This window comes from Falco peregrinus, chromosome 12, assembly GCF_023634155.1.
Source record: "Falco peregrinus isolate bFalPer1 chromosome 12, bFalPer1.pri, whole genome shotgun sequence".
Classification (NCBI taxonomy): domain Eukaryota; kingdom Metazoa; phylum Chordata; class Aves; order Falconiformes; family Falconidae; genus Falco; species Falco peregrinus.
Window position 1 is genome coordinate 3,011,140 of NC_073732.1, and position 27,856 is coordinate 3,038,995.

Here is a 27,856-nt window from a genome sequence, read left to right on the forward strand (position 1 = left end):
CGTAGGGAAAAGAACAAGGACCATCAGTTCTGATGTGTGTGCGAGACATCTTACCGAAGCCAAATAAGCGAATGCAGTTTTAAAACATGGGGAATAAGCAGGAAGCCCTGAAGGATTATAAAGCATCTGGCATGACACCCATTGCTGCTGGGGACTCCTTGCTACAAGCCTCCCTGGCTACCTTGTGCACACAGGTCTATGATCAGCAAAAGGAGATTTGGAACCAATAGTGAAAGAACCCCCTTTTTTTCCTTTTGAGAATTCACTCAGTTTTAACATTGTCTGGAAAAGCCCCCTATTTAATTAACACCTGAAGTGCTTGTTTATTGAAAACTGTTATTAGCAATTTAATTTATTGAAATGTTCATGTATACATTAGTTATTTAAATATACAGACAAGAAGTCCTAGCTGTTAATATTAGGGAACCACAGTACAGCAGACTTCACAACATGAAAAATAAGAGTACAAAAATGCTGCTTTTGAAGCAAAACACATTAAAAATGGATTATACTAACATCTTCAAATATGCTTTCTAAACAAACCACAACAAACACCTCTGTCACCCACAGTGAAACATCTTTTTAAGAATAATTAACAATATTGCGCAATACCAAAGAAGTACAGAGGTCAAACAAATACCTTCTTCTCCTTGGACAGGTTCCTCCAGGAGCAATTCTGTCATACATTCCCAGTCTTTCAACAGTTCTTGAGAGCTCTCCCACAAACTGTCCACCAAATAGGCTGCATGTTCATGCAACTAGAAAATCCAAAGCAACCCATCAGTACAGTGCTCCGGTACAAGCAGCAGTTCTTTAACTTTCACAACCATTTGGCCACAGAAGGTGTCCTGGGCATGTACTCTTACGTTAGTTGGAAAGAAAATTCAGTTTGAAACTTTGAAACTAACTCTGGAATGTCTTCTTCCAACTGAATGATACAACTACACAGCAACGGGGTGATGTTTTAATAAAACATGGAAAAAAACCAAACTGAGCTTCTTTTCCATAAAGCAGCTGGTTTGTGAAAGATCTTTCTCAAGAGTTCTGACCTAGAAGCTGTAAACTTACCTTTCCTCCCTTTCTTACTGCATTATAAAAAGAAGAGACTGTGAGATATGGGACTAAGAGAGCTGTAATATATTCGTTTTCAACAGGCATTTATTTTTCATACATGCTGCTACGTGCTCAGAAAACAGTACCAGAAATCCTACTGATTTCAGGGGTTATAGAATTAATGCTAACTTCAACGGCAAAAAATGTTTTAATGTGAATTAACACAACCGTTGCAAAGTAAGAAAAAATAATCCATAGGCTTCTACTGTTTTATAAACTGATTTTTATCCACTATCAAAAAGTAACAACCACAATGCGCAGTTCTGATTTGCTTGCCAGACATGGGACTGATCCCTTAACTGAAAAACACCGAAGAGTGTAGGCAAGGAGGTATCGGTAGATGTACCTACTCTTCTGTTTCTGACAGCTCTGGGCAAAATATCGTGTGTCACAGAGCTTACTGACGCTTGTCACAAGTTTACCTGTTCCCTCTTCTGAATGCATCGTCTCTGATTGCAGTGCTTACATCTTCTAGTCCTATGCACATGGAAAATCCCAGTTCTCTTACTCTTTATTAAAACTGGAGTCATAGTGTTCTACTTTGTTTCTAACAACTCTCTCAAACACAGCAATAGCAAAATCTGGCCCCAAGAGAGAAGCAATCTTGCGGAGCAACATATGGCTTGTATGGGAAGGCACTTTGCTGACCATAGCTTCGGGAGCCAAACTGAGTTTCTTTGCTCCTCAGAAGCATAGATAAGCTTCATGCTAGGTAACTCCCAATCACACGCACTCAGATTTAAGGTATTTTCACCAGAAAATACAATGAACTATTACAATCTAAGTTTTTAAGAAGCTGGAACTAAAAAGACATTCAGATAGCTAACTGAAGGCACACACAAGTAAGTGACATTTCATCCAGACTTGATTTGTAGGTTTAGAAGGTGTTTCTAAAAAATGTTAACATTAACACTGTACATAAATGTTATCCTTCCTTCTCAGCATCTCTGTTTGTGTCTTTTCATTCTCACAGTCAAGTGTCCTGTTCAAGGCTTCATAACAATTAAAATGACTGATTGCAATAGCTTTTCTTTTGCTTTTTACACAAAATATATTACCCTCTCTTCTGTAGAGAAACATTTCTGTCATTCCTTTCTTTCAGTCTTCCTTTATCTTGTAATTATGACCAAATAAAATGTATCAGTTTTAAAATTCTCCCACTCTACCTTCAGAGCATCCTGTACCTGATAGCTTATCTTCTCAAGTTTTCCTTCACTCCACTGCTACTCCCCACTTGAATTACTATTAGTATGTCTACCATAAACCTTCCCGTACATGTTGTCTCTAGAGACACGAACTATGGGCACAATCCCATCCTGAATGTGTTAATCAAACACTTAATGTCATCCTATATATGCTTGTAGTCTCCATCCTCTGACATTTTCAAGACACAACTGCATAAAGCCCTGAACAACCTCATGTAATCTCACAGCTGACTCTGCTTTGAGCTAATGACCCTCAGGTCCTTTTCACTCTGAATTATTCTATGATTCTAACAAAAATTTGTGATATTAAGCAATTTTTGTTCCTTTCCAGTTTGAGTTATTTTACTACATAAGGAGTAACTCCAGAGGTACGCTCTTTACATTGTTATCTTAAAAAAAGCACCAGTTCCATTTCTATGTAGCAAAGAATCCTGGTAGCCACCATACTACCAGCAATGCAGTACTGAGTACAGTGGGGATGTGCAAGAACAAAATAAACCATGAAGAAGATTTTGAGTTGAATTTGCTTGATGGACAAAGAAATGGTGGCAGGGTAAAGGGCATACAGTATTTCTGAAATGATGACAACAAGGAAAAGAAAGACAACTTGTTACTGTATGTTGATAAATCACTACTTAAGTTCCAGGTTTTATTAAACATGTAAAGGTTAAAAATGAATTTTTTACCTCACTTTCAAGAAAGAAAAGAACCAACATTCTAATAAGGTTTCCATTTGGACTATTTCGCCCCCTCCTCTTTGCTAGAGCCTCTTCAGCTTGGGGATCATGTCTGCTGAACAGTCTAAAAATAAGCAAAAGGAGCTATCATGTTTATCAAAACAAATTTCATTTCTGCAATAATATGATGAGCATTCATTCTTGATATAGTAGATTTGTTCATAAAACACCATGAAAGTATCTCAAGCTATTTCTTTCAAGGGAAAGAGGACATGACCTCCGCCTGTCTGAAGAGATGAATTTATCTTCAGGGTCTTCAAGTTCACAGGGCTGGAAGAATTTCACTCAGGAAAAGCTCTCCAAAACACATTTACGTTGAAGGATTTTGCACAGGTTTATACATTTGCATAATTTGTATAGTTTTGCATTTTCAATTTACCAAGTCTTACCATGGTGGCAGCATTTATTCCACCAGTGCCTTAAGAACTAAGGTGTACCTGTGGTCACACTGACTGGGACATGGTACAAACAAACTTGACATCCCATTAAACAACCAACCTCATGTACCAGTACCAGCATAAAGGATAAAGCAAGCTACGGGTTTGTTTTTCAGGTAAATTACACAGCCCGGACTGAGTTCCTTGATGCATGGCTAATTTCCAAACTACTGCTACCTTGGAAGAGAGCTCAGACCTGCCTACATTACAATTACAGCGACGATTGTTTTACTTTGAGGAGTTTGAAAACTGCTCCTTCCTTTACAGTGAAACCACAGTCACAAAGCAGATTAGAAATGTGAAACAATATTCTGATTTCACTAATGTAACTCATTGAAAAGAGAAGGATGAGTTACACACAAACGTATTTTAGTGAAAGACATCACCTCTTCCCCACTGCTTATCTTAATAGATAAGAAATGAACATCTCTGCAGGTGCTGAAATATCTTAAAATACGCACCTCAGGGTTGAGTCAGTGTTTCTCTGAATTATTTGCTTTTGTTTGCTAACTACAGAGAGAAAGTCTAATGACTAGCTTACGTGTAGGAAGTGATATTTAAACTTACAAAATTAGGTGAGAGAAATCCCCCCTGAAAGGCCTCAAGTTTGATTCTATCTGATTTAAATGGAGCACCAGCTCTTATGTGTTAGCATAAACCAAGAGAAAATGTGTGTTAAGGAATGGGACAATCTTCTCTCAGTGCTGACCACCTTGAGAGATGTTTATGGAACATTATGAGAGATGTTTAAACAGCATAGTATCTTGTAAAGAAAAGTTAGGATAAAGTTCTGTCTTTACAGTAAGTGCACTAAGGTGCAGGTATGTCTTCACTTCCCTTCAAGGCATTTTGCAGAATTATGTTGTCACATGTTGATTAACAAAAGAATTTCAGTCTATATTTTTAAAAAGAACCTAACCCTTTCCCAAAACTTGTCAAATGTTATGTAGGAAACTAAATGGAACTGAACTTTGTAAATTAATTCACTGAAACAGACAAAGCCTGATCACAAAGACAGAATTCCAGAAATCCACTGTAAAAGCTTACAATTACAATGTGGACTTCTAATTCCCTAATAAAGCACAGAAAAGTAGAACACTGGCAAAGGAAAACATGTTTCTACACAATTTTTTCTATCATGTATCTTCGCATGAAAAATTAGATAACCTGCAATCTGATATAAATACTCTATAATTATATTAAAGAACTCTAATGTTACAAGCCATGAGGGGAAAAAATAAAACTACTGCTAAGAAGACTTTTAACTGCAAACATTAAAATGGAAAGGTTAACTCCTACGACGTGGCAATGTCCTGGTCATAGTTACTGATGCGGTATGATTCACATCCATGGAAAAGCTAGTTCACTTCCTTTGGCACAGTGGGTACACGAAAGATGTTAACCACGGTGTAATGTATTTTTAGGGGAAGTCAGAGAATTTAGAAACAAATTTCTTAATTATTACTACATAAAACAACCTCAAGTTCACAATTTTGAAATAAACTGGTTTAAAACTTTGGAAAAATGATGACTGCTTATCAGGCAGACCATCATGGATGTACAGGCCCTATATATATATATATTATCACAACAGTAGCTCTGCAAGAGTTGCAGGATTTAAACCTATTTTAGAGGTTTATGCAGCCTTTGTATATTTAGCCCTTAAAGAATTAGGAAAAGTTATCTGAATTCTAGAGCAAGAAAAAAGTAAATTCAGTTTCTTCAAGTCTTTATGTCTTGAACTGAAACAAGAGAATAAGTCTCTGTTTTAAATAAAATACTTGATTTGCTAAATTGGGATATTTCACTCTATTTCTTCTTCGCCTTTTGATCTTGCCTCCACTAGAAAGCATTCACAAATCTGGTCTTATTTCAGGGTGACTGATAACTTACTTTTTGTGAAGGAATTCTCCAGCTGCTACTGCAACAGGCCGGTGTGCTGAATACACCAAGTGATAAACATTCTCACAGTCTTCATTCGACAGAGCTTCTTCGCTTCCACTGAAAGAGTCAGAAAGTAACACCTGAACTACAACAAATGCTTGATTTCAGTCCCCTTACCTCCCTAACTTACCTGTGACCACTACAAGACTGACCTCTTCATACAAAATCCTAAATGGTTGAACACTGACTTCAAGGATCTTTGGTTCATTTTCAAACACAGAGATTTAACGGGACCGTAAGACTGAAAGCTTGTCTGATTTCCTTCTCCCAGTTGTATCAATATATATATATATATATACAGGCATACAAAATGGTATTATGAAAAATCTCTCATCACTGCTCACAAATCTTGCCCTGCTTAATTACTTAGACCATCACGCTAACTACGATGCACACATGGCAAGATGCCAAACGCTCATTATCAAACTTTATTAAACTAAAATCCTAGAATGACACATGAGGAAAAAGTAATTGCTTGCTTAAACTTATTTACTTTTATAACAACGTCTGTTTGGTTTCAAAGCTTTTAATTTTTAAAGCTTTCAAATCTGGGCCTGGGAAAACCTGCTTCAGCTTCCTGGCCTGCTCCCTTCTGGGTAGTTAAGTCTTTCCATGTGATGGTCCACGCGCTTTTGTGCACTGCAGGGCAGGAGGGGCCTCTCTGCTGGCCTGCTAAGTAGGAAGGAATATACCCAATTCCAGCTGCTGAAAGGGCCAGGCCAGGTGGGTAAACCTGCCTCAGCAATGGGAGAAGGCACAGAAATACTCTGGATATGGGCGGTAAAAAACTAAACCAGATTACGCCACAAAGCGGGGACACACCTGTGCACCCACCAACCAAACCAACACATCATCCCTTCAGGACTGAATCACAGTGTGCATTTAGAATTACAAAGATGCCGATTCAATAAATTGTCCATCACTTTTACAGTAGTTACTGTGCTGACTAGATAGATATAGACTTCATTTTCAACACCAAGGAACTGACTCTGGTCATACCCTGCTGTGCTGGATGAAAGATGATGAAAAGGTTATTTTCTATAATCATTTATTGGCAAGAACAAGCCACCTCTTACCCTTGTCTTGGGTAAATGACACAGCTGGGGCTTCTGCTGCTTCTGAGCTCAAGGTAGATTTTGCGTGTGAGTTTTCCAAAACTCAGAAAAACTTCAATTTTTCAGCAGTGTTGAAAATACTATAAGCCTTGGAACAATTATACCCCACCAAAATATCAGTACTGTCGCATATGATAATATTACTTCCCTCCTTGTTTAGTCAGCTTTCATCAGAAACGTTTATATGTCAGGGTTCAATACATCATTTGGCTTTATACTACAAGTAATTTTTAATTGGTTGTTCCCCATCGTGACTTCATGACATCTTATTGGAGTTCCTGCCTGCCAGAATATGACCCTGTGCTGTTCAACATGACCCACATTCTTCTGGTGCTACGTGCATTTAGCTATGCTTTCACCATGCAACAGAAGAGAAAACAGGACAGGAAAAAAAAACAGGTGCACTTGATCATTTTTGACCTAAAATCTTACTGTGTTCCCAAATGTTGCTAACAACATAGGGAACTGATGTGTTCTGCATCTCATTTGTGATCATATTTGTTATATTTGCTTTAAAAATATAACAGTAGATAATAGATTTTCTTCCTAATATTAAAGTCTAATATCTGTAAAGCAGAGTGACCCCTAAATAAAAAAAATAAAATTAAGTCCAGTCTTTTTTACTAATAGGAAAAACTAGCCTAATCTTTCATCCAAATCCTGCACATCCAAAAATGTTCCTCAAAGTGGAGCTACTGGGTATGAAGTATGATGCAGGAGTTTTATGCATCTGTTTGTAAAACAGGTTTTCTTTTAACATTGGGTTTAATGAATACATAATAAAAGCTTAGGTTGGTTCAAACAGTCGGCATGTGGGATGATCTTTGGACAGGATCTTTGCCTCAGGGAAGCCACTGCATCTCTGTAAGAAAAAGCTGGGAGCCTGGAAGGATGCCTCTCCTGCGTGGCCAAGTGTTTAAAATTACAAGCTACCACTGCCACCGCCATGTAACCCAGACAAGGGTACTGTAGCATCTTTTCCCCATCAGCTTGTTTAGCAGATGGCTCTCTTTTTTTGGCTGTGTCAGGTAATCAATTCCCCTAATACTGGATCTTTGTTTAGTTACTGCTAGAGTTATCTACTAATAGTTATTATTATACATAGTAATATTATGTATATTATTACATTTCAGCAAATGTAACCCACAGATACTTGTTTCGAGGAGGACAATCATTCTGCCCTTGGCAAAAGGTATAAATGCCCTTTGGCATTCTTCCACAACAATGGATGCACTAATGATCTCAATACATCAATACGTATTTATACTCTGCTTATTTTATTTCCATGAGATGGAATATCTTATTTTAGCTTCATGAGTGTATTATTACATATTTAGTTCAACTTCAGACTAAGTGTAAAGTAACAGATTCACTTTATTACACAAGCAAAGAAATCAAGTCAATTAAATATTACTGGCTTAGGTAACTTTCAAAGAGAATATACAGGTTTTCAAAAATACTCACTGAAGTATTAGCGTGACTAATCGAATGGCTTCCACAGCTACATCGTATTCCTTATCGAGTGTCATTGATACAATGCGATCCTGGAAAGGAATTTTGTTACAGTGAGAAAACAGAAACTCACAGCCATCAGATGAAGAATTCTATAGATTACAGAATTAATACTCTTGGGGAGAAAGGTCTTTCAACTAGACACGTGAAAGCCCTTTAATATTATTCAACCATTTAAGGTGCATCTTAGGAACCTGTGTGCTATATGCACAATGGAACAACAGGCAAGTACTCAGGAATAAGAACAAGTGCTTAACAAACAGTCCTTATCCTTGTGTGCTTTCCAGGAAGAAAGCAAGCAGACTTTGGAGTTGAAGCACTGTTCTGGCCTGGTCTTATTTAACAGTTCTTGACTAAAAAGGAATGTATTCGGTTGGATGGCGGCAGAGAAATTGCTCCACTTCATCCCCCTGAAAACCAGTAATTTTAGAGCTATGAATGCTGCATATATGCATATTTGGAAATGCTGTGAAGAAAATCACCCCTGAATATATACACCTGCATATTGCCTATAAAGTTGTGGACTTTATATCTGGCTACATCTTAATGCTTGAAGCTGATCTCAAGAATTACACTACCGACGTTCCACAGGAAAGCGGGAAATTCCATGGTTTGACATTGTATTTTCCTATACTCTTTCTAGAGGAGACAAGCATACCACTTTCCCATCAAATCTAATTATTTTATGCCTTCTAAGGACCATGTAGTTATAAGAAGCCTCCCAAGGTTTTTTATCTTCTTAGTTTCAGTTTGCTTACTGGCAACCAAACCCAGATGTGATTAGTGTAAATTGCCCTTCCTATCTGGGGAGAATTCCTATCCATCCATAAAAATGCAGTATGTCTTCATGTTCTTTTCTTGACTGATCAAGTTAATGAAAAGAAATTGGGCCATCTGAAAATAAAACTTGATTTCTCTGGCTTGACCTGCTTCAGGAAGGACTAGGTACTATATGAATTTTGGGATGGCAAAAAATAGAAGTCAGGGACTGGAAAAGAAACAAGGGATGTGTTAGGAAACAACAGTGAAAGTCACCAAGAACAAATCAGGACAAAATAATAAAAGTGTATCACCTCTTTTTTCTACTATTCCAGGCATTTAAATGCTGAAGGTGAACACAAGCAACAGATGCTTATTTCAATATTCAAATTTAGGAACAGTATATAAAGAATGCATTGTGGCTGTGTCAAGGGTTGTCTCTCAACAAAACCAGGTGTGTAGAGATAACTTTTTGTCACTATGACTGAATGCACCTCTATCAAAAAAAAGGTTCCTGGGAAATTTGATGCATTTAACTGTTCTACCTAGACAGCTTTAGAGACTTTGTGAACTCCATGAAGAGACTCAAACAGTGAAATAGTTTTCCAAACAGGAAATTCTGTGTATGGACAAGATAAAAAAAACTGCTGTCAATTTTTCCTACAGTCCTGGCCACAGAACAAGAACTAATAACAACATTAAGAGAAAGAGCCAAGAGACATTGATCTTAAAAGTATCAGTGGAATTTCATATACCCCCTCAAAGTGTATCCTAAACTCCAGGATACCACAGGGAGGGAACTAACTGCACAAGAAGGAATAAGCACACAAGTATAAAACTCCTTCACATCTCTGAAAAAAGCCTAGAAGGGATCCTCTCTTCTGCCTACAGAGCAAGAGGTACTCTCTGAATTTGAAGTCCTTTTGGACTTTGAAGCTGCTGATGCAACAATGTTCTCTTATCCAAAAAAAATGGTTTTTCCTCTCAATTTTTCTCAGAAACATCATGCTTAAAATAAACAGAGTGGGATGTTATTTTCTGCCTTGGTGCCAGCATCTCTGTGTGATGCCAGCCAGGCACCAAAATCCTTGAAAATGAGACCTGAACACCTAATGTCTCTGGAAGGTGTAACTTCTGTGGATTAGGAAGTTACAAACCCCCAGCTGCTCCATCTGCTTTGGCAGAAATTCGCTGTACTACTGTACAGCAGAACAGGACACAGGCCTGTATTTATAACCTGAAATACCAATTTTCACTGGCTATGAAGATCAGTTTGCAATTATGTATTAGGCTGTGAACAAGGCTGGCTGAAGAGCAAATCTATCTCCTTTTGCTTCCAAGGCTGCAGAGCCAGCACTCTCCGGCAAAGGGCCAGGAACTGAACGACTGCACCTAAATCTGCCGGTGTCTTGGCTTTGGCACTGGCTGCAAAAGAGTTAATTCCCATCTTTTCTATACGGCTTCAGTTAATGTTTGTATCAGACAGGACTTCTTGATGAAAAACAAAAAGCTCCTCTTTGATGGACAAAAGTTTCTCTCATGGACAAAGCTTACTTTCTAGCACCTACTATCACCCACTCCTAGAAACACAAACAAATGCAGGAAAGAACACACGTCTTTCCTTTGGAGAAGGGACATCATCAGATCCTCGTCACAGCTATTGGGAAGGCAGTGAAATATTAACACCTCAGCACAAGTCATTCTGGATCAAATTAATTTATACTTTAAACAGCTAGAAGATCTCTAGAGAGATTTCTCTTGACAGTTTGAATGGACTAGGCCGAGTATCAGCTGAACTGTGCAGGTCGATTAAAGTCTGATGAGGAAATATAAATAAGCAGCCATGGAACTGAGAATGGCGTTTAGGTCAATTATTTTTCAGGGGGTGCTGATAAGAGTTTGTGGTGGCAAGACATTTAAGTAATATATCACAGATTCAAAAAGCATTAATTTGAAACTTTGCTCTATAGTGGTGCCAAAGGCCGCATCCCTGTCAGCACAGCTGTAAATCCAAGGGCAGGCGTTTGGGCAATGCCAGCTCTTTGTCCTCTTGATGGGGCTGGAAACTGCAACTGATAAAACTGTTGTGTTAAACAAATCTGTTCTCTCAAAAAGCTCATGGAGGCTTTGAACTCACCTTTTCTCTAATATATTGCATAATGACACAGATTTCTGTAGTAAAACCAGCTTTAACGGAACAAAGACAGATGAGGATTCTTAACAGGGTTCCCTTTCGTCTGAATCTTTTTGACAGAAATGAAAATTCCTCGTGCTGTTCTAAGCCAAGCAGCAATGTACAGGCTAACCTAACTCCTTCTAACAAAGAAAACCATCTATACTGTGAAAAAGCTGGAGGAAGTATTTAGAGGTTTCATGCTCCTCTAGTTTTTCAAGTACATTACTAACTATTTCTCAAAGTGCCTCCAGTTGTCTTGAAAAGTTTTGCTGGTGGATGGGACAGGTTCAGACTCAAAGCAGCACTTTCTCTCACAAATTATAGGATGCTGAGAGATGCACCCAGCACATTTTCTAGTAAAGAGAAGCAGATACAGAGACCAGCAGGGTTTTAAAGGCCTATTTCAAAATAAATCAAATTACAGAAGGAGCAAATATAAACAAATCTGTAAGTCCGCACAGATGGAACAAGAAAAGCAGCAGAGTCGGAGGGTTTATTTTTCTGGAGAGTTAACTAGTATTTCTGGTTGTCCCGAGATAAGCAAACCAGACTTACGGAGGCATTACACAAGTAGTCTGAGGTCTGAACCTGTTTGCCAGGCACTCTTCTATGGCAGGAAACTTTGCTTTTTACTGCAACAGTCCCAGAATACAAGCCCTCAAGTGATCTCACAAAATGATCTAGTTTCATCTCCCACATTAAACCACTCCTAACTCATTCCTGACAGATATTTTATGTACCATAAAAAAAATCTCAAATGAAGGAGATCATTAATGAAGAGTCTCCTCTATTATATACTAGCATTTTAGACAAAAAGCCTTCCTTAAGTGTCTAGACTTCACTGCAGTTTAAGCATCTTTTTTCTTCATCTCAAGTGATGTGGTAAAAGGCACATTACTATTACATTTTTATGAATCGTTTACATAAGGGAAGATAGGTACTTTGTGTATTTCTGTATTTTGTCCTTTCCTAGATCAAACTGGAGTTACTAGTAACTGCAATGACAGACAAAACCAGTGAAGCAGTGTAAAATCTACAGTGAGAAGCTTTTTAAATCTCATGCACAGTAGTTATGAGTACTTAAATCTCCACTTTTTACTAAACAATTTTCATCAGCATTATAATAATGATTTAAACAAAAATAAATCAGTCATCTCCACTTTTTTTTTAAACAGAATTTTGCATCAGGATTATCATCATGATTTTAACTAAACAGTCTTTCCTTGGAGGGTAGCCTTTACCACAGCTCTGTGTTCTCCAGAACACAAAAGCAATGGTAAAAAGTGCCAGCTGACGTGGTGACAGCGCCTGAAAGCTTTCTGTGCAGAGCATCCAAACAGAAGCAATGACTATTTCTACACTCATCTCTCCAGATACGTCACTTGTGAAATAAAGCAGTCGTGCCACACAGTGAATCGACAGGCACGTTCTCATCAAGATATTAAGCAAAAAGTCAGGGTGTTTGTGCTAGTAAAAAACTGATGACATATTCCTCCAGTACTTAGCTCCTAAACAGGACAATCATGCTCAGGGATTTGTCTGAAAGGGCAATGTAAACTGTTCTGCAGAAGTGTAGAATATTGTGATGCAGATCAAAGTATCTCTTTCTCCAAAATTAAGCACATACTCAGCTAAAAAGCTGTCTTACAATCCTTTGTTACAGGCTGTTACTTTCAGATGTATTTTGGATTGTGTGAAACACCCAGTACATGTCCTTAAAATTCAATACATCTAAAATTAAATAAACACAAGCAGATTGAATAATGACAATATATAAACTGTCAATAATACAAACAGATAAATAATCATCTTGGCTAAGCCTGACAAATCTTACGAGACAAAACACTGTAAAAATAATTTGGCTTAATCTCAGCATTCAGTAATACAGTTTTACTACTGCAGTATTCACAAGCCTTGTCACAGACAAATGAGTTTATTTTTGCATTTAATATCCACGACTCAAAGACCACAAAAAGATGAGATAGATGATACTTTTATTTTCTGTACTCCTTCCAAAAATTGTATTTGCTCTTACCTTGAATCTATTAGTGAACAGCTCCAGTTTTGGAAATAACTCTCTGTTGGTATAGAGACTCTGAAGAGCTTTCAAACACTTCAACCTCACTTCACCTTGCTAAATAAAACACACTAAGATTAGCTGATAGAATACCCTAATCAAATGCACATGAATATTAAATAATATCATATTTTAATTTAATGTACATTTAAAATTTTATGCAAATGTGTTACCAAAGCCAATTTGCAATTCAGCTAAAAACCAAAACCCACATGCAGCTGCCTGCAAACAATGTTAATGCTTCTCCCTATTTGCATATAGAAAGAATTGAATGTGCCATCACTTAAATGTCTGTTACTGTTTCCCTTTCAAGGAACTCCACAAAAAGATAAAAAACGTAGTAAGTAAATACAAAATAAAGATGTACGATCTCAAGGCGGTTGGTGAAGACTGTGGCTATTTATCTGGAGGAAAGAGATATAACTTCTGCCTGATAGCAGGTGTTTACAGTCGGTGCGCAAGCGTTCAAACCGACAGAGCATAGGCTGTGTGTAGCCCACTCAAGCAGCTCAGCCATCTCCGAGCACCGCCTCTCCTTTTTCCAGGGTCAGAAGGAATACAAACTGGATTTATTATTCTGAAATTTTCTGCATGCCATCTCTCACTCATCACAGCACAGGCACAGGTTGAAGGATGCAAAAGGCCTGAGAGACCCTCCAGTAGGGAGCAGGCTGCTGCCACAAGAAGGCATCTAAAGCCACGGCCTGAGGAGCCTCTGGGAAGAAGAGCAGCTTGTGTCTGTCCATCTGAGTTGTTTTGGTGGCAGCAGCTCATTCCCAGCGGCTCTGTAGACAGGAATCGCTTTGATCTGGAGGGCTGCAGGCAGGAAATGTGGGTGTCATGAGACAGTGCCTATGGATCAAGGTTTGTCACCTATAGGAACATACATGATAAAGAAAAGGGCTGGATCCCCTGTGCACACACACATTATCTGGCTGGCTGTAGATGTACAACTCAGCTCAACTCCATAGTCTTGGCAAACTATGGATTCTTGTGGAAAAATATTTGTAGATAGCAAAAAGGTTAGAAACACAAGTCTGCTCAAATACAGTCTGCAGACTTCACTGCAGAGTGAACTTACTGTTACGAAAGCGAGCGCGCTACCAAGTTTAAAGCCTTAAGCTGTTCAAGAACTAATACAAATTATTGAACTTCATGAATAAAACTGCACACCTAGAGGGATTAATTTCTGAGCCTGTCTATTCTATAATCAAGTCTGTATTAAAAAATCTGCTCAAGCTAGAAACTGAAATAACATTCAGAAACTGACACAAAACCAGAAGCTAAACATTCTTAAGTTTCTTCCTTCCTTCACACCTATTTCAAAAATTGAAAGAGAAGATAAAAGAAGGACAGAAGTTGAAAGGAGGATTTTCAGTAGAACTTCTCCTTGAAGAACTATTGTTCCCGAGAAATCATCTTTTCATATCTGTGAGGAGTCTTCTGAGCACTCACGCTCTCTTCTGGGGATCTTTTTGACTACCACTACAGAGAGAGTCGATGAAATGGAAGTCATATTTAGAAGATCTATCACAGGATCTTGCAAGGTACAGAACTAACTTTCTTGAAGACATTTTATATGGATGAGATCAGGTGCTAAAAAACCACAGAGAAATGTTGCTTGGCATTCTTATTTTTGATAGTACCTGTGTTGCAGTACTAGAAATGGTGTTTTCTCTGCTGTGTGGCATTCAGAAAGGCTGGGGTCTCCGGAGTCATCACTAATCATTAGCAGAAGATATAAGCCTCTTTACAGCCTTAGCTTATTTAGCCACAGAAGATCAGTATCAGTTTTGGCATGAGATGAACGCTACGGAGCAACAGTGGGGTAGCAGGTTTAGTTGCAACTCCACTGAAGGCTGTCCTGCCCGTGAGCAGATGGCTTGTTACTCAGCCAGTGCTGTAGTCCCAAAATGCTAACTGCTAAGTTGGTTAGGTACAGAAAAAAACCACTGCCAACAGCAACCAGAGTTTGAGACCCGTGCGGATAAGGTTTGGACTCTCAATGGAGTTCAAAGCCCGTGTGGAATTCACCAAACACTGTGAATCAATGGTCCCAGAGTTAAGTTCAGGCCTGATACTGAGGATCTCTGTAAGTCTTAAGTGAGTAAGTAAGACAAGGTAGATCGGATTTGGTACTTGCATGGCTTGCCAGCAGACTGAAGCCAGATGCTACCCAAAGCGTGCTGAACCAGGCTGCTCTCCTCCTGCTGCTCACCAGCTCTGAGGCAGAAGACAGGTGACTGCAGGAGCAGGCAAGGAAGAGAGAAAGGCTGTGTTACAGCTGGTCCCTCTGCCTGAGAACAAAGGCCCAGGAGATGCAGAGGCAGCCCCTGGAAACGACTGCCCTTCTCTGCGGACAAACGATAGGAAGACTTTCTCTGATAGCAAAAGGTCTGGTTTTTAAACTGGTGGTCAAGGATGGAATTCATCTCTTCGGAGCCGGAAGAGCCCCCGCATGTCAGCTCGCTAATCCTGTTAAGAAGGTTTTAAAATAGAGTCAGCGGAGATTAGTGAGAGGAGCCCACAGGGAAGCACGAACAGCAATGACCCGGACAAGGACCTACGAAAGGCAGAACCAAAGGTGTACATGAATACACTGCACTGAAGTCCAGAATGGAGAAGTAGCAACGTGCTACAGACCATCAACATGCCAGGCACAAGATGTTTCTTGAGTAACTGTGAGATTTCATCCAAGTAATGTGAACTTTTAATAGCCCAAACACTTTTTGGGGAAAGAAACACAGCAGAAATTTCCTGTCTAGCAAGGTCAGCAGGTGGGAATGCTAAAGCTGCGGTAATTCTTAAGAAACTTAGCCCAGCTAAAAGCTGCAAACAGTGATACAGGGCAAGGACAGGAAGAGACTTACTAAACAACAAGATGAACTTACTTAAAAAATTAATTAATTAGGAGGTCAAAAGGAATAAAAAAAATAAAATAAAAAGGGCCTGGGCACAGTATGGAATGGACACAAGAGGTAATGAAGAAAACGTTCTGCAAATATCTTTATAGCACAGCAAAGTTAGCGTGCTTTGAAGGAAGAGGAGAAAAGTAGTCGACACTTTTTCTGTGCACAGTGGGTAGGAAAGGAAATAATAAATTAAAACTACAGCACAGACTATTTAGCTTATGCGAGGAAGAACTTTTTAGTGGCAAACAAAATCAAGCACTCAAACCGCTACATGAAACTGTGGAATAACCAGCACTAGGGGTTTTTAGAAAATATGACTGTGTGTGAGAACCACTGCAGATATACAGTGAACTCTACCTTCAGCAGGAAAAGAATAAGCAAAACTATTTCCCAGAATAGATTTTAGACAGATTTTCTGCAGTTCGGAGCCGAAGTTCACAGTGAGTATGAGACAACCTAAGGCAGCAAATATTTGCCACCATGCAATGTCATTAAATCTGTCAGAGAAAATGAGCATCGCTTCCCAGCTATTTTCGTGTAGTCACATCTATGTTTTAGAAACAGAATGAACATATCTGAACGGAAAGCCTTGCCATTTTCTAAGTAAATGACAGACAAAATATCCGCATTATCAGCATTCTAAAACTAAGACCTTCCATTCTCCTGAATTTCATCTTCCAGAAAAGTTTATTTACCTGGGGTTTTGTCCAATTTATAATTTTGACACTTTATTATTGTGGATTCCTGAATTCATCCACATTGTAATCAGTTCTATGTGTGCCTTTTTCTCCATTCTAATTATTCCTGTAATTCCCCTTCTCTCAAAGCTTTTTTAGAGTATTTATACAATTTTATTATTTTTGTTATATAAAATTCTTTTCATGAATGAGAAATGCTTCGCACTACTACTTAATTGTTCATGATTTATTTTATTTACAATTTGAAATCAGAACCTCAAACAAAAAAATCAAATGTTTATTAACACTGTGTAACGACAGGCAGTTCTCGTATCTTCCCTATTTTTGTTGAGATAATCCTCCAGACACTTCTGAGTTTTGAGCAAAACATTGTTACTCCTGCTAATGAAGCAAAAAGCAATACATCCACCTTTCACAGCAGCAGTGTGCGGTAGTCTGTATTTGTCTGGGAGAGTCATGCCCTATTCAAAATTATCTTTAATATGGCACACCTGCGAAAAAGAATCCATCCTGATGGAAGCACACCATTTTTGTATTTTTTTTACATGTTTATCACCAGACTCAAACCAACAATCTGTAACTCTTGTGTAAGTCTCACAGGGCTTTACAGTCTCTACTCAAGCCACCTTAGACTCTTACTAATGTTCCGTACAGCTGATAGGTTTGAGAATTACTTTGCTACCTCCCAGTGAGAACCAGACTTTCCTTAACATCCAGGGACACCACAGCTTCAGAAACAGCAGTTAAAGGTGCACTGCTGTCTGCCAGCTCACACACCAGATGACGGCTTAGATCACACAAAGACTAAGACTTTTTGAGCCCCCAGAAAATGTTTTAAGTATTTTTTAAATAGGTGGGTGTCAAGACAGCAGCAAAGTAATTTCTCTCTTTTCACAGTTCATGTTTCTTCTTTTGGATTTGTCCTTTTTTATTATTATTATTTTTTTCTGGCTAAGGGTATTCTACTTTCTTTTTAAAAAAATATATCAGGTTTTATAATAGATAATTAATTTGCTCAGCTCTTTGCCCTACCATATTTCTGCAGACCGCCCTGTTGTTTTTTTTTTCCTCTTGCACAGAAGAATGACCTAGATTACTGGGTATATTCAATGCCACAGTTTATGGAAAAGAACATGATATACTGTGTAGCGTTTTGATGCCCTAGGGTGGTGTATTTTGAGGTAATCTGCTGCCTAATGACAGAAATATTTACACTGCCAGAGAGAACCAGATAAGAATGTCCTGTAGCATGTCAGTACTCATGGCAGAAGTATTCCCAGCAGGAGCAAGCAGTTGTGTTCTGTCTGCACGTGCCCACTCAATACCATTTATGAAGATACTGTCTATCATCTGATCCATTTTTTTTATTTTCTCAAGCTCTCCCAAAACTAAGGAAATTGGGTGCCAAGGAGATTATAGAAAGTTAAATATTCAGCAGTTTGGAAAAACTACAATTTCAGTTTCTATATAATCTTAACAACAAAAAAAAAGGTCTATTTCTTCATCCTTTTAAGTTAGATGCCATCACGATTAAGTACTCAAACGCCATATGTCCCAGAGGACCCTGGGTTCAATCCTTTCACAGAAATAGACGGTAAGTAAAGTAGAGGCACACAAAGAAGGAAAAAGCATTTTCTTAATAATGCCTCTAATAATCTTCTTAAACCAGTGTTAGGAACTGGTTTAAGAACCATGATTGCCTAGGTATCTAGACACACAATCACGGTTTCAAAACAGTTCCATGCATCAATGAGGCAGATGAAAATTAAGACTAGACAGTCTAATGTCACACTTTTCTTTTTAAAGGTTTTTAAAATGTAATTATATTATAGTTTTACATATTTTAATTTATGCTCCCAGATCCACGGGAATAAAAAAAAACAACTTAAAAGGTAAGAAAGGCAGAACTAGAAACCCATATTCAAATGAGAAAGTAATCTATAAGAAACAAAAAGCCCTACAGACATTCATCTGAAACCTGGGAAAGAGGCAGCATGAACGTACAAAACACACAGATCTCCCAAATTAAAGAAATGAATTCTGTATCCGACCTCTGAAAGACTACACTGGAGCTACTACAAAGAGGTTTAAGAACTGTGTCTTCCCTGTGCTTTAATTCGTATGTCTTCTCCAGCAGAATATGAAACACTGCTCATGAATCTCTTGCACTGCTGCCTCCTTTCTTTTTTGTAGTAGCCAGCTTCCAGGGAAGTTGATAATTTTAAGCTGACTTCTGTTCGTATGAAATGGAAATAACTTATGAATGTTGCCTCAGCCTTTATTTTTTCAATATTTTAAGTACTGATCATAGAAAAAATTATCTCCTGATCAAAGCAAGGCAAAATCAAGAAACCTGGGTAGCGGCTGGTGAGTTTTTCAGGTAGGGCCATTGAAAACCACACTGTTAAGTGATCTTGTACTCTTACAGGGTTTGCAGTTTTAATTGGTTCTTATTCCATCTTTTATCAATATACTCCTTCCATTGCACTTCCCTCCTCCTTTCTGTGCCTCCCCAAATGTCTCTTTCTCTCCAGTCTCTCCCTTTTCATCCTTTGACACACGGCTCATCTGCCCCTGACTCTCCCCTGTGCCACCTACAATCTCTCATTCTATACATTACATATACATTACATTAATAAAAAAATATCACATATCACGTATACAGGGATATTAAACAGAATAGCTAGTGACTTAACAGACTCAGAACACCAAGGTGCTTCTGAGGCCTGCAACAAAAAATATTACAAAGCAAGCAGAAGCAGGAGGGTAGCCTGATAGAATTCTTCTGTGCCTGGTCGAGATGGAAAACTATGTTTTTTAAATCATAACACTGTAATTTAAAATCTGTCTGATATGAAAGAACATATTAATTTCAAAAAAGCTGAGGTATAAATATATGTTAAGGCCGCAGGCAGATGACTAGACCCTGGCCTGAGGTTAAGCTAACTGAGGAGGATGTGAGAAACCACTGGGCATGACATGAGAAATTGCTGGATGTGACAGATAAAAGTGTGAGAAGCTGCCATCAATCACAGACAGTGCTGTGAGGAATGGCTGGATTTCACAGCTGGTTAAAGGGAGTTACGTGAGAAATGGCTGGACTTCACAGACACGAGAAGGGGACTGAGAGCTGCTAAGTGCAGCCCTGCTAGATTCTGCTCTCCCATTGGAAGTGCTACTTTGTGGAAATGTTCTGCAAGGATTAGAACGTGCTCCAGAACATCCACTGCAATTATTCAAAGGATAATTTATTTTTAATTAAAACCCCCAGTAAAATAAAGCTCTCCACCACACCTAAAACCCTAATCCTCCAACCGGAGTTGACCTCCCTGCTGATTTGATAACTTGAAGCAATGACCTCCACCTCCTGCAGCATGCCTACTCGTGAGGCACACTGATGTTAAAAATGAAGTACACAGAGTAGCAGCTCGGCCCCTCAAAGCACGGTGATGGCCATGTTCCCATGTCCGAGCTTTAATGACGGGAAGTGTAGTGTCTCTAGAGTAAAGTGTGGTCATGGCTGATTATACCAGTAAGCAGGATCTTCTTCCTGGTCAAGTTTTGTAACAACAAGATGTAATGTGAAAGTCTGGGGAAAGTTTGTAAAGTAGAAGATTGAGCACGACAGGTTTAGAGAGGGAAGACATCGCATACCTAATCTCTAAAGCATACAGGATACCCCTAACAAGTAAATGCCGATGCAAATCAAGGTTAGATGCAGATCTTTGTCAGCTACAGCTAAAGTACAAGAACCAGCGGCAGCTAACTTCTTTCATTAGCGAAAGCTAAGATCTTTAACTGATCTTGTTCAGACTTCAACAAAAGGGACCAAGTCATCTCCTCAGTGTTAATATGGAGTTAATAATTGTCTAAAGTTACTGAAGAAATCATCTTTTTAAAGAGTCAGCTGTTAACTCCCAGTTATGCAAGTCATCAGAATGAACTTGCAAACTTTTAATGTTTTCCAGCATTGCTCCTTAAAAAAAAGCATAGCCTGAATCAGGATGCTGGAATTTAATAAGCATTTCAACAGAAAAGGTAGTCTCATCTGTTTTCCTTTGATAACGTCAGTGAAAGAGTTCAGAGTGAAACAAGTGTTTCTAGTGGTTTTGGTAGGAGTGGGAGGACAGTTAGTCCCAGCTGCTGCCTGGTGTACAAAAGCCCCATGCAGTCAGAAGTGCAAAGTCCTGTTCTATTAGTGTTAAAAATGGGATCTGGAGTTGAGGGATACTCAAGCCTGTTGTCACCCAGCAGAGAGGCACGTTGTGGATACCATCAGTACTAAGAACCATGGTGAGACAGGAAAGAACCTCTGAATATAGAAGTTTTTGCTTCCGCCTGGCAGTTCTACAATTTTTTGAAGAAAAAGCTAAAGAGAACCTTGAAGACATTCTTCAGGGGAAAATGAATTGATAAGAACTCCACCAGTTGTGAAGCCAGCGATGTCTGTTAGGGACCCAGAGATGTTCTCTTTCCTTCAAATACTGGGCAATGTAAATGGAAGACACATCTGGAAATCTCTTTTCCATTCTGCTTCAGGCACAAAGGTTCTCAGGAGTGATCTGAGGAGACTTGTCTTTCTTGTAATCACAAGAAAATCATCATGAAAACATTTCTCTTAATATATTCTAATGGAGACTGAAAACACGAAAAGAGCGCGAACCAAGCATACAGTTTGGGAGTATTGTATCCTAATTTAAGCAAATAACTTTCAACCAGCTTATTTCAAGGTAAGTAACAGGCAAGAAAAAACAGTCTTATAAATCAAAGATGATACGTTAAACATGCTTGGGTATTATAACACCAGCTACTCACAGTACACTCTGCTGTGTACAGTAATGCACAACACTTACCCTGTCATGTAGTGTCCAACCAACATATTTTAAATAACTATCATTCAGGAAGGCATCACTGTACATTTTCATCCACACACCAATTTCTTCAATACAGACAGCTCTAATCTCAGCAATAGCATCACTAATAAGGAAAAAAGAAAAGAAAAAATATTAACCAGATTACGGGTACAAAACATTTACTTCTCAATCCCATTGCCCTAGCTATAATATTTTGCTTTTACTTTTGATGAACTTCACTACGCAGGGCCTGTCACTGTTCTCACTGCCATGTCACTGATTTTCTGTTCCTTTATGTCCCTGAACTCATTGATCTATCTAGTAATTCAGTATTTCTACATTTGGATATGGTATTTCCATTGTGTCAAAAAATTGTCACCCTAGTTTGCTTCTTGTCTATTACTCCACCTTCTACCTCCCTCTTTTCAAACAGAATTATGAACCCAAGCTACAAAACCTCCTCTAGACAATCATTTCTGAAACACTGTCACTGACATTTGCTCAGCAGGCTTGACTCTCTCCAACTAGAGGTGTAGAATGATTGCAAGGTGGAAGAAGTTAGTCTGTTTAATCAAAGGAGCCTGCCAGATGGGCAGAATGGAACACGGTACATAAACAGATCTTGTTTCATGCACTGCATGAAAGCTGCTGCAACAAAACCCAGGAGAATGTTTACATCTCAACATTGGTTTCGTCCAGTTTTCTTGCTTTTTTCTACATTCTGACTGTGGCAAGTGGTGGAAAAAGCAAAGACGTATCTCAGGGAGACTTATCAGCTGCTTATTGAGGAGGGGCACCAGGAAACTGTCTCGAGAGATCACCTAAAAAGATCAGGGATGGAAATGATTTCAATCTGATTGACACTTTCCTGCCTGACTGACATAGAGCATGGCATATTTACTAATAATGATCGTCGGCTAAACAACAGGAAAAGGGATTGGGGCCATCTGGCCCTTTAGTAATTTCATCTCTGAGGCATCTGTTACTATGAGAAATCACTTGTGCCACTCCAGCTGGAACTGCTTCACAGTTCAAAATTTCAGCTGTAATAAAAGAGGAACATAAAGAGCCACTGTACAGAAGAAGGCAATGTCTGGTGCTTTGCAAACACTGGCCTTGCTTATAATTGAGACTTTTGTTCTGTATTTTCGTTTAAAAAATCTTTTTGGAAAAGTCATAAACATCAATTTAATTCCACACCACACCAACAGAACCCAAAAATGAAATCCAATTTATGGGGGGAAGTTCTTTTTTAAAAATTAAAAGCTTCAAGCAAGAGAATAACTGCAAAATATGAGAAGTTGTATTTTTCCTACAGTCTTCAATTTTACAAAATATAAATAAAATGTAGTCAATCTTACCTTCAAGATACTTAGTACATAAAGTCCATACACACAAAACCATGTAACAAAACCATGATTACTGCATATTGTAACTGCCTATGTACTTCCAACCTTCAGACTTGTCCACCTCAATAGGTGCCACTCTACTGTGTACGACCTTCCAGACACCAAGGTGAAAACCACAGCTCCTACACGAACACAGCCATCAAACACGGTACCACACATGACTGTGTGTGAAACCTCCACAGCCAAGTCTCCCATTTTTTCACTCAATTTCAAATTTCAGGGAGGAAACTGTACTGATGTTAACAGCATAAAACATGCATTTCACACTAGTGTATGAATGTGAGGGGTAAATATGTAGGAATGCCCTCAAACCGCTGTCATTGTCTCTCTTTGCCTATGTGAAACATGCTGGTTCTATCAACTTCCGACTAGTATCATTAAAAATGTTCTACCAAACTCCCCGAAGACTCTGTGACCTCAAAACCAAAGTAACTGTCAATCCACAATGTAGACAAGCCGCATGACAAGCAGAGTAGGGCATTCAATAAGCTGGTTCCTCAAACAGGTTTCAGGTGCTGTAAGGACAAATGTGCTAAAGTACTACATTCAAAGGTTTGCACTGTAAAACCTGCATTTAATATGGGGAATGGAGTCACAAGACAAGTTTTAATTAAAATTATTAATATATTCATATATATATATAATTGTATATTACTTATACCAAACTAGATTAGCAATTCTCTTACATGGAATTATTTTTAAACTATTTTAAAAACAAAATTTAGCTAGAAGGAATCAGAACGCAAGACATAAAGAACAGTCTAAAAGACCAATAAACATGAATCAAAAAAAAAAAAAAAAAGTAGGGGGATCCACATATGCAGCAACACAAAACAGCCATGAAGACACTTCCACTAGGGGATGACAGTCCTCACATCCAAGTAGGTTATTTCACCACCTTATAAATTTACTAACTGTGAAGCATTTTGGAAGGATTTAGTGGCAATCCCAAAAAGAACCCAACTGTCAACAGCTATTTAATCATGCAGCACAGCCAGCCAAAAATCAGGAAAATTTATCTTTTCTGTAAGAATGCATTTGGGCTTCCCTAGGCAGACAGTGAAAAACTGATTCTTGATTCAAAAGCTTCTCAGGGATCTCTAGGCACTATGGACAAACACTCACTCCAAGCTGCTATTTATAATCATAAAAAAAAAAAAAAAGGAAAAAAGGAAGAATAAAGCTATTCAACTAATTACAAGATTTAGTATAAGAACTTAACATCTTCAGTGTAATTGAAAATGGGAAAGAATCATGCATAAAGCATGTGAGACGAGCAAACAGACTCAGTTTGCTGGAGAGTCAGAAGAATTTGTGAGACACCTATTTCCCAATCCATCACCATCTTCCAGGTAACTGTATTACCAATAAGAATCGCTTGTCTTCTTGCAAGAATCACTAACGCAGATTCCATGCCCATATGATGCTGTATCAAACACGCATGATACAGCCAAAAGGCCTGTATACCTTTGCTAAGCATGTCATCAACTGCCTGGTATTTAGCTACAATTCTTAAGACTTTTTACACACTTGAATTGTTTAGTTTCTTTGAAAATATACACTATTTGTGGATGACATGAGAACATATCAACACTAACCATACCAGCATTGGAAGTACTTTTGGAATAAATAATGCATTATTAATTATCTTAATTATAAATTAGTGACACACATTTGTATTACTTGCCAAATAATTCTAGAAAGAAACAGAATCTAGTCCAGCACAGAAACTAAAATTAATGCTGGATCTTCAAATATTGGACACATCCTTCTTTTCAGCATAAACTACCAAGTAATGTCTATGTGGTGAATGGGAAACACTTCGCATAACTCTTTGCAGCAAAATTCACAACCTACATTCCTGCTCTTAGTAAAGAGGCCCCCCATGATTCAATTTTGTAAAGAAGATTTGACAAAAGGACATCAGGTAAGAAATTTACTGTTCCTTTTAAAATTTTGAGTTGACGAGGCAGGCCCATAAAACATAGGACAAACCATAGCAAACAGTGCCAAGAAATAGGTTTCACTAGTGCCACTTCAGCATATATTTCATGCCAAATTATACTCATGTATTTTGATTAAGGCCAAAAGTATTTAGGACCTTGAAACACAGAGTCTATAACGGCTAATTGGGATATGTCAGGTGTTGACCAGTATGCTCCTCTGGGTCTTGCTGGAGTGGCTGCCATTTGTAACTCCAGGGTTCTCTCAGTCTGTTTGATCACAAACTCGTTTAGGTTTAGACCAAAACTGAAAGCAATTTAAGCTAACCTGGCTGATCTGCACTGAAATGGATGCTTAAATTCTGAGAAGTGTTACCAGCGTTGAGGACAAACACCCAAGGCAAGAGATGGAGATGACCTGCAGCGCAGTAACTGCTTCACTTCAAGACTTCCTGAAGCTCCAAAGGATGCCTGACTACACTCCTACTGCATGTTTGCTTGCCCAATATAACCACTGGAGCTGTTGCTTCTCACATCTTGCTTAAGATGATAACTTTCAGAAGAACATGGTAGTTGTTACTCGACATGCAAAATGGTTATGAACAGAAAAAAAAGATGTTTCAGTCAAAGGGTTGGGATAACAGTTAGTTTATGAGAAAACTTTCTAACAAAGACAGAAACGAGGGTCATTCACCTGCCTGCCTTTGGTGTTCTTTGAGATGGAATCTCAAATTCCCACTCAAGGGACACGAAATGGTGCAGCTCTACAATAATACACTATTGCCAACTGGACTAAATTACACCTGTGTCTTGTACTGCTTGACAGTTTCTAAATATTAGGAAGATGTGGTTATAAGGAGAACTGGACAAAATGTCTTTTCTACTTTTTTTCTATAACTCTCTCATCTCTGGGGCTGAATTGGAACCCCATATGGGAAGAAGGGTAAGAAAAATGAGAGTGCAGAGCTCACTTCCAAAAATTCCGCTGAATGGTCACTGCATATCCCACTCCTGGGAGAGGCTGGTAAGCAGCACTCCCGTTTCTAAGTAATTCCACACAGAGTGCTACTTAAATAGCTATTTCAATCACGTGTTACTAAGCTGATTATCCAACCTTCTTGCGACCAAGAAATTGTATTGTTTGAAAACATGACTTGAATTTCAAGATGAAGCTCTACGTATCTCTAAAACCAGTGTTCCTCAAAGACCTACCACACTAATATCTTTGCTTGTATTAAGTATGATACATGGCTCTGTAGGAAAGAGAGAAGTATGTGTTTTTAAACTTAATATTAAGCTCAAACGCATTTAGGTACAAAGACGTAACTTCGTGTCTTTCTCTTTTTTTATGCCTATAAGTGACAAATAGTCTCTTCTTTCTATTCTGTTTTTTCAACATACATAAAAACATAATGCATTTTCTTGTCACGTGAGATACATGTTTCACCACCTTTGGGTAACACATTTAGAGGGGAGGAAAAAGGATTTTTCTATAGTTTTGTCTGGATTTTCATTTCCCTATACTGACTTGGTTTTATTCATCTTGGTTTCTTACTTGCTTCCTCACCAGACTTTCACCTAATATCCCCTCTCCCTTTGTTTCATGCAACACTTGTTTCCCAGAGTGGAACTCACACGTAACTTGTCACCATCATCCTATTTACTCAGTAGGAGGGAAAGCAGCACCTTGGAAGGAGACAAACATCTTCTCCATAAAGACAGCATCTACATTTGGCAAGTTTTACCTTAATTATCAGTACTGCCAACATAATACCTCAGGACAGTCTCACTGCATTGCTTAAATTCACAAAAGCATCATGTCCATCAGTCTGAGGATCCCCATTCAGATCTGCCTGAAGTTAAAACTGCAATAGTTCTGTTTTGCTGGACATCCACATCCAGAGGAACAGCTCTCTGACCATTCAAAACAAAGATATGAAGTAGGTCTTGAATAAAAATTCTCTGAATCTTACCCTCTGGAAGTGAAACGGACATGCAGGGAAGTAGCAAAACCAAAATTTTGACATCTCAGATAACAGCAGAGAGTGAAGAATGTTTTATAAATACTTGTTACATCTGAGAAGCTATGTGCCAATAATCCTAGATTCAAAGTAATCTCTGATATGCAGATATAACTGAAATGAACAAATAGGCTTCCCTTCCCTTTTTTTTTTTTTAATATACATGTACCTTGCAAGCAATTCTCAGCTTGTTTAATTTCAGACACACAAAAAAAGATTACTTTTAAGATCCCTGACCCACAAATATATAGCATCTCATTACTAAACACCAAAGTTGTTATTCATACAGACACAAAACTGGTTGTTTTGTGATCAGGACCTCTGAACATCACCACATCCAAGCCCCTACCGATGCCTTGTACAATCAATTTTTTAGTATTTCCAAGAACTGATACTCTACCCCTGCTCTGGACAACTTACTCTTGAGTCCGGTTACCCTCATGGCCCTGCAGTCCTATTTACCACAGTCACCATCTCCGCTCTTTTACACACACCAACATGAGCTCAGCAACTTGACTCTTAACTGAATTTACTCTTACATCTCTCCTTTGATGGCAGCTTTCAGTTTTAAAGGTGACAAAACCCAGAATCAATGAACAACAAAATATGTCATAAAGCAACACACAAAAAAAAGTCAGAAAAAGTGATTCACAAAAGAGATAAGGAGAAATGCAGTAAGGTAGGTACATCTCCTCTGTATTTATTAAGAATATTGCAATATTTGAGCAAAAGTGCTGTTACTAACTAATGTGACTAACATTACAACCAGAAAACTGTTCATTTATTTCTGCAAATCTTTTTTTTTTTTTTTTTTTTTTTTTTTTAATGTGAGACGTGAGCATTGCAATCTTCCAGTAAATTGACAGCCTATCTACAGAAAGATGTAACTTTACCGCTAGGCTAGCTTACTAAAAGGAAGACAGCTACATTCTGAATGAAAGAGTT

At 38.4% G+C, this 27,856-nt stretch overlaps 1 protein-coding gene across 2 annotated transcripts in view; it reads right to left on the reverse strand.

Annotated features, from left to right (window-relative positions):
• STAG1 (STAG1 cohesin complex component) overlaps positions 1-27,856 on the reverse strand; it is a 199,965-nt gene that overhangs the window by 52,160 nt on the left and 119,949 nt on the right. For both annotated transcript variants that reach the window (XM_055817028.1, XM_027791966.2), the window contains 6 exons: positions 21,539-21,662; positions 13,034-13,132; positions 8,016-8,095; positions 5,386-5,493; positions 3,005-3,119; positions 641-758 (listed from right to left, as the gene is read on the reverse strand). In XM_055817028.1, the coding sequence (XP_055673003.1) occupies positions 641-758; positions 3,005-3,119; positions 5,386-5,493; positions 8,016-8,095; positions 13,034-13,132; positions 21,539-21,662 (644 nt within the window). The remainder of the gene's footprint in view (positions 1-640; positions 759-3,004; positions 3,120-5,385; positions 5,494-8,015; positions 8,096-13,033; positions 13,133-21,538; positions 21,663-27,856) is intronic.